This window comes from Nothoprocta perdicaria, unplaced genomic scaffold (assembly GCF_003342845.1).
Source record: "Nothoprocta perdicaria isolate Ctin4 unplaced genomic scaffold, notPer1 scaffold_47, whole genome shotgun sequence".
NCBI classification, from domain to species: Eukaryota; Metazoa; Chordata; class Aves; order Tinamiformes; family Tinamidae; genus Nothoprocta; species Nothoprocta perdicaria.
Genome location: NW_020455721.1, coordinates 1,152,723 through 1,160,083, shown reverse-complemented (window position 1 = coordinate 1,160,083; position 7,361 = coordinate 1,152,723). Strand labels below are relative to the sequence as shown.

Genomic DNA, 7,361 nt, shown 5'->3' with positions numbered 1-7,361 from the left:
AAAAAAAAAAAAAAAAAAAAGGAATAATAATAATATTGCAGCGCGGCCGGGCGGCGGGGGGACACGGGGCGGGAAGGAAAAGGCAGGCAAGGCGGAGAAGCGGGGCCGGCGCGGGGCGCTGAGGCTGGCAGCGGCGCTCGGCGCCCCGCACCCGCTCGCCGCGGCGGCCGCGCGTGGGGGCCGGCGCCCCCGCGCAAGATGCACACGACGCAGAAGGACACCACGTACACCAAGATCTTCGTGGGCGGCCTGCCCTACCACACCACCGACGGCAGCCTGCGCAAGTACTTCGAGGTGTTCGGCGACATCGAGGAGGCCGTCGTCATCACGGACCGGCAGACGGGCAAGTCCCGCGGATACGGCTTTGTAAGTGCCGCGGCGCCGGGGCCACCTCTGGCCAGGGGGGGAAAGCGAGGAGGGGGCGGCACGGCCGTGCGGGGCTGCTTGGCTTCTTTTCTTTTTCTCTTTTCTTTTCTTTTCTTTTCTTTTCTTTTCTTTTCTTTTCTTTTCTTTTCTTTTCTTTTCTTTTCTTTTCTTTTCTTTTCTTTTCTTTTCTTTNTCTTTTCTTTTCTTTTCTTTTCTTTTCTTTTCTTTTCTTTTCTTTTCTTTTCTTTTCTTTTCTTTTCTTTTCTTTTCTTTTCTTTTCTTTTCTTTTCTCTCTTTTTTTTCCCTTTCTTTCGACGTCGCGCCTGTTGCTGCCTGATAGGGCCGGCCGGGCGCTATCGGCCGAGCCCGGCCCGCGCCCTCCGCCCTGCGCCGCCCGCCCGCGGTCCGTGACCCCCCCCCAGCCCCGCGTGGGGAGCCCGCGGCGTCGCATGGTGCGCGAGACCCACTGCAAGGCGCCCCACGCGTCGCCCTGCGCAGGTCACCATGGCTGACAGAGGCGCCGCGGAGCGAGCGTGCAAGGACCCCAACCCCATCATCGACGGCAGGAAGGCCAACGTGAACCTGGCCTACCTGGGCGCCAAGCCGCGGATAATGCAGCCAGGTGAGTAGCGGCCGCGGGGCTCGCGCGGGCCTGCCCGTTCCCCGCAGCGCTCCGTGGTGGCTGTGCCACGGATGGGGTTTTTAAGGACAACGCCTGGTAACTTTCTGCCCATTTTGCACCCGAGCCTTGTTTAAAAGTGAAAGGATGCGGGGATAAAAACATCTAAAGTTCCCTGGGAAGAGTTCTGCAGTTGAGACTCTTCACTGGTTATTCCCACTCCCGGGAACGCAGAGGCACTTACCATTTACAGTATCATTGCAGGGAAAGCCTGGCCAAGGCGTGAAGCGCTTCCAATGTGTGCGGTCCTATTAACATAAACAGTATCTTAATGCGAACTCCTGGAACAGATGGGAGTTATTATGCAGGCTTGAAAACGAAGCGGCTCTTCCCACGGCCATGTCGGAGCCCATCTGATGTCCTAGCGCCTTCCCAAACTGTTGCTTTTGCAGCAAGAGAGCCGGGAGCGCGCAGCCTGCGGACATTTATCTGCGGAGGCTGCTCTGACTTCCCAAGGGCCAAACCCAAGCAGTACTTGTGTGAGCAACGCGCTGCCCACTGAGGAGGGCACGCGCTCGGGCCTGGGCACCTGAAGGCAGAAGTGAGCAAGTGATGGAGGCAGTTTAGACCCCACGTGCGGAGGTGACTTGCATACACACCCGCACAGGGAGTGCAGCGAGTGCCCAGCTGCAGGGAGGGAGGGTTAAAGAAGTAACACAGTCTTTCAGAGATTTACAATAAGGGACCGGAAAGGAGCACAAAATAAGAAATGAATGACTTGTGCTTGTTGTTTAGACAAAGTTTTTCATTTAAACATCTCTAAGAATGAAAGGTGTATGTGTGCGCTTTACTGTTTAAGTTCTATGTACACGCGTCTGGCTGTATGTATTATATACATGATTTATTTTGCTTGCTAATTTGTGGTTCCATAACCTTTCGAAAATCTTCACTGCAGCCTGTGGGTGAAGGCTGTTACTCCGTGTTTTGTGTGTGTGTTTGTGTATGCACATAGAAAAGATAAGCAGCCAAAGAAACACCCATACAGAGAATGTGATGTGTTTTGTTGGTAGGTTTTGCCTTCGGTGTTCAGCAGCTTCATCCCGCTCTCATACAGAGGCCTTTTGGGTAAGTCTGTTTAATGGGACCTCAAACAGGGGAGGAAAAATCATTTTTAAAAGAGGAAAGAAAAGTAAGCTCTCTGAAGGCCTCTCGTAGTAGCAGCCTTGTAAATTCAGCAGCAATATTCAAGTTCTCAGACTTAAAAATACATACCCGTAAGTGTGCTCACTTTGTTGGTAATGTCCTAAAGGCCGTAGCTGAGTCAAGTTGTATGGGACGTGTCCATTGCAGCTACGCAGTCCCGTCCCGTATGACCCTATGGTAAAAGGAGGAGGTATGACTTTATGCAAGATTGCTGTGCCCCATTTCTCTTTTTTTTTTCAGCTTGACTCAATGTTATTTATCTCTTTCTAATCTGACAGGGGTCGTTTACAGTTAAGATAACTGATCAGAAGGATATGATGATAAGAGGTGGAATAGTTCTGTTTGGAATTAAGCTCTGTAACCAGTAGACTCAAACACAAACAAGCTAAAATGGTGATTAACGATGCATGTATGTTTTTTTCATATAGTCAATAGACCTCCGTGTGCTTTTTTTTTTTTTATTTATTTATTACAGTAATGAAGTGGTGTTGATAGCTAAACTGTGTGCTTTTATTTAATTGAAAGAGCTGTAGTGAAAGTTTTTTGGGGGTGTCTTTCTGATTTTGTTTTTGTTGTTGAGGAGTGACTTTGCCATGGGGAGCAAAGGGCCTTTTTTTTTCTTGCTTTCAAGCTGTAGCCTGTGATTTTTTTTTTTAACCGTATTTTGTAGTGAGTGCTAAATGGTGTGACTTCTTGACTTTTAAGTAAATCCACGTATTGCTTGCATGTTCGTAATTTTGGGGAGGGGGGTGCTGTTCTTGGGAGGGGTGTGGAGCTCCTTATTAACTGTGTACGTCCACTTGGGCTTTCTAATTGGAGATTTTTACTCCCTCCATGTGACTTTAATATGTAGTGCATTTCTCTTTCTCCTTGAGCATACTATTCCTGAGCAGTTCTAACTCTTGCTTCTTGTAGGTGTTTAACTAGAAGGTGCAGTTTGTGTTAAACTTTCCATACAGTGTCACCTCACTAATGCACACTGAGTGAGAAACTCGTGGCAAAATAATGCATTTTGCTAAGTAACGAGTAAGCTAACGGTGAAGTAGGGACAACGCGTCACAAATGTTTATAACAAGCGTTTTTATTTGACTAGGATAGCTTCAGAATATTGCAACTAGCTGTTCCTAAACCACAATAGCTTCTCAAGGGTGGGCTTCTCCCGCCCTCAAAGCTGTAGGAAATGTTTGCCTGCACTATTTGGGTACTTTTGCAAGAGAACGTTTCTTTTTCTGAAACACTTGCTGAAGCAGGTTAGAAACAAAATACGTACTTTTTGGTAACGATTATTGGCTGCTGTGTTTCGCTGGACTTCTCCTGGGCGTGAGGAGCGCCGAGCAGCCGGCACGCGGCGGTCAGTTGGGGCCACCTCGGTGGGGCAGGCGGGAGGGCAGCGCGCGGCCCAAGCGCCGCCGAGAAGCGGCAGCAGAGCGGGGCCCGCGGGAGGGCCGGCCGAGCGGCCGCGGAGCCCCGCGGCGAGGGGGAGCCTGCAGCGAGCCCCGGCTTAAAGCGGGTGGGAACGCGGGGCTCCTCTGGGCTCCGCCAGCCCTGAGCCAAACACACGGCACTTACTTATGGCACAGGCCAGGAAAACTTCTTCACCAGGCTGAATAAAGTTTACTTTCTAATGCAGTGTATGCCAATCTGCAGGAATACTGCTAACAGGGTCATCTGCGTGTGTCCAATTGGTGGCATATGTTGTTTTATTTTAATCCTGTGTGTTGCCTTTCTTCTGTTATGTGGAAACAAAGGAGATTACTAATCCTGCTTCCTATTCCATCCTGCTTCCTGCTCCAAGCTTCCAATAACCTGTACCTTTTCTACAGAGCAGAGTCCAGGTTAGGCAGAACTGCAGACATCTGACTGGGCTGTAGAAGTCACTATTTTCATTCTCTCTACTCCCTGGCAATGAGTAGGGTTGTTTCAGTGTTTACTTGGATCTACTTTTATCTAAGAGTTCACTTTTCGAAAGTGTTCCATGGGTTACACTGAAATACTTGGTTACTTCAAAAGCACTCTTCCTCCTGTGCAGGGTGCAGTTTTTAAAAGTGTATTTTACTAGTAAGCTGTGTGAAATGGGTTATGGTGGAGATAGGCTACCAATACTCTGCTAATCCACACATAAAAGGTCCAAGCGTTTTGTTTTCTCCTACCAGAGTGCAAATTAGGGAGGCTCTGCCATATTCTGGTATGGTCAGCAGTGTTTTGTCATGGGTCCACCTATCAAGCAAGAAACTGAAAATAATTGGATTATGCTACATTACTTTTACTGAGAAGATGCAGAAGTACAGTATTCTGAATTAAGTACAACATTACTGTGGTGAAGGGAGCCAGAAACTAGATTAGTGTCAATGCATGAAGCATTTAAAATGCTGGGAATTTTTCTTTATTCCATCCTGCAGAGATCAATTTGGCCACCAAATAACATTTCTCCCTGCTCTCCACATTTAGCATCTTTCTTTATTAATGCTGGTCTTGTCCTAGAAAGTTGTCTGATTGCAGCACTGATGTTTGACAGTGTTTATTAAAATGGTACCTTAGCAAGAATTTATAGAAAGGGAAGGTGATTTTTATCTACAACCTCATATAAATTTTCTCCTTTTGAATGTATATTTTTGTTGAACTGTTGGTGGAAAAATACAGGTTTGTCCTAGAATAGGAAATCATTCATTCTGTGGGAGAGATTTCCCCCTCCTCCCCATTTTTGTCTGAAATGTGCCCCTGAATCAAAAAGGAGACATTTCCTCATTTTAAAGTCAGCCTGGATTTAAATCCCAAAGTACCAAGTCCATTCAGCTGGTTAGCTGACACTGTCTGCTCTGCTCCTCCAGCAGCGTGGCAATCTTGCCTTCCTTAAGAGGGAAGGAAAAGCCCTGTCGCAAGTTTATGAACAAAAGACCTGTCTAATATTCGACTGCTGATACTCTGTAAATAGGGAATGAAACTGGAGCAGGCAGAAGTTAACCTGAAGATTACTAAATGGCATTGTGATGTTTTTAGCCACAAATATTAAAGGAAGCATGTTTGGGGCCACGTTTGTCTTGGTGCTTACGTAAGCTATCTCTACAATATGGAAAGCAGTTCACTGAATAAAATGTACTTTTTAGTCATACTTATAAAACCAGATGATGCAATTCAAGCTCCAGAGGAAAACATTTCATTCCAAGTTAAATAGCTACTTGCTCAAGTATTTAATGTTGAGAGTCACTTACTTGCTATTGTTGCTGAGTTTCCATACGCCGCAGCTCTTTGGAGCTCTTTGGATTAGTCTAGACTGTGTCCTCCCTGTGGTGGTTAGAAACAATTAGCTATCACTTCATTAGTGCTTATATAATTATTTTCTGAGCTCTTAGTTACACAAAGATCTATTGTTGTAATATTGCAAATCCTAAGGCATTTGGCAAGAGTGTATTTCATTTCATTTTGGATATGCCCAGAATACACTTACTATTAAAGTTAAATGTGGCTTTCCTTCTCCTTCATTGCAAACCTTTAAAGCAAAGGCATATCCAGCAAAAGAGGGAATCGCTTTATCAACTCTTGACCTAGCGTTAAAAGCAGGCAGTTTCCAATAGGCCTCTGCAGTAGGTAGAATTTACTTTGGCCATATAAAGCCATTTTACTCGCCTCTGAAGAACTGCAGCATGACAGATGATCAAAAATAGCCCCGGTGCAGCTTCCCCTGTCAATCAGCATGTGTGAAATGGCAGGGTGGTGAGCCGCCTGCCCAGGGTCTGTGTACAGGGCAGGGTAAGATGTTGCAAGCAGATAATGTTTCATAACTTCACCACCTGTTAGCTCTTGGCTTAAATAAAACACAAATGGGAGCACATGCATCTCTCTGTCTTGTTCAAGTATATGGACAACTGTCCTAATACCTCAAGAAAATCTTAGTGCTATCAATTCTCCTGCCTCGAGAAAATGTCTTTCGCAGGGTGACCTAAGCATCCCAATAAGCTTGCTTTCCACCTCTCTGCTGCTAGACTATCTCTATTTTGCACCTACAGTATGTTAAAAAAATCAAAAAACTCTGATGTGATATTAAATGGATTCTTATATGATGCAGAGGAGGATCTCCGTTTTTTTTTTTTTCCAATATTGTGCAATAGTTTATAATTTGCAAAAATGTTTTATTCCTCTTTCATTAATACTTAAAAAAATAGTGTTGTATTTATTAGGATGGTACTTGATTGGTAACCAATACAAAATGCTTGCACAAGCCCATGCATTTTGTATGGGAGCCCAGGTGAGGATGCATGATTAAACGGCAGAGCCAGCTTAAGCAGGCTTCAAATGCACTTCTGGCTAATCACTTCATAAATTAGGTGAGTCTTAAAAACCCAGCTTACTGTTTTATGTTTTCTTTCCCTCCTCAAGCCCTATTTGTCACTCTGCTATTTTCTGCATCCCTTCATACAGAGGGAATTGAGTTCCCTGGCTGGTTGAGTTTTTATGGTGGTGTCCATTCCTAAGCACCGTGGCTGAGCCAGCCCTGCTCTCTGCTAATACTTCCACTCACTCAGCTGTCTGAGCCTCTTTTTTTCTTCTTTTTCTTAAGAAGAAAACCGGGCGGTTTAAAGCCTGACTATCACTTGTTTTAAAATACATTTTGCTATAAATCTAGACAACAGCATCCCTTATGACTCGAATGTTTCCTTGTTGACCACTTAAGTAAAACTCGAAGTTATTTAACAAGTCAACATTTTCCATTAAATCTTGCATTTCAAGAAAAGAGGACAGACTTTGCACCACTATAATTTTCATCTGTGTTTACTGTGCATCAACAGACTAGCATTGTCTGTAAAGGTAAATTTCAGTTCTGTCGAATAATTCATTTGCACAAGCACATGTTCATGGTTTTTTTAAGATCCATCTAGAAATCAGAAATGAGTTCCATGTATGAAGGACTTCTGTGTGGAAATCCAGATGCAAGACAAGGTTATAAACGTAAAACGAAATTACCACTGAAAACATTCTTTTTTTAAAAACTGTATTATATGATGAAACACAACTATGAGATCGACTGGTATGTACGCTTGTGTGCTGAGATGATGGCATAACCAATGTTCGGAATTGAAGGGCTGAGCAAACAAACCAGGGAAGCACGTGCTGGGACCTGGAGGAAATGGAAAAGTGTGTGTACTGATTTGTTCAGAATGGTAATTTCTAAAGCCAT

General features: G+C 45.0%; 1 protein-coding gene across 1 annotated transcript in view; it reads left to right on the top strand.

Moving 5' to 3' along the window:
* Positions 1 to 197: 197 nt before the first annotated feature.
* RBM24 (RNA binding motif protein 24) overlaps positions 198 to 7,361 on the top strand; it is a 10,232-nt gene continuing 3,068 nt past the window's right edge. The window contains exons 1-3 of the mRNA XM_026047039.1: positions 198 to 366; positions 865 to 988; positions 2,056 to 2,110. Of these exons, the coding sequence (XP_025902824.1) occupies positions 199 to 366; positions 865 to 988; positions 2,056 to 2,110 (347 nt within the window). The 5' untranslated portion in view covers position 198. The remainder of the gene's footprint in view (positions 367 to 864; positions 989 to 2,055; positions 2,111 to 7,361) is intronic.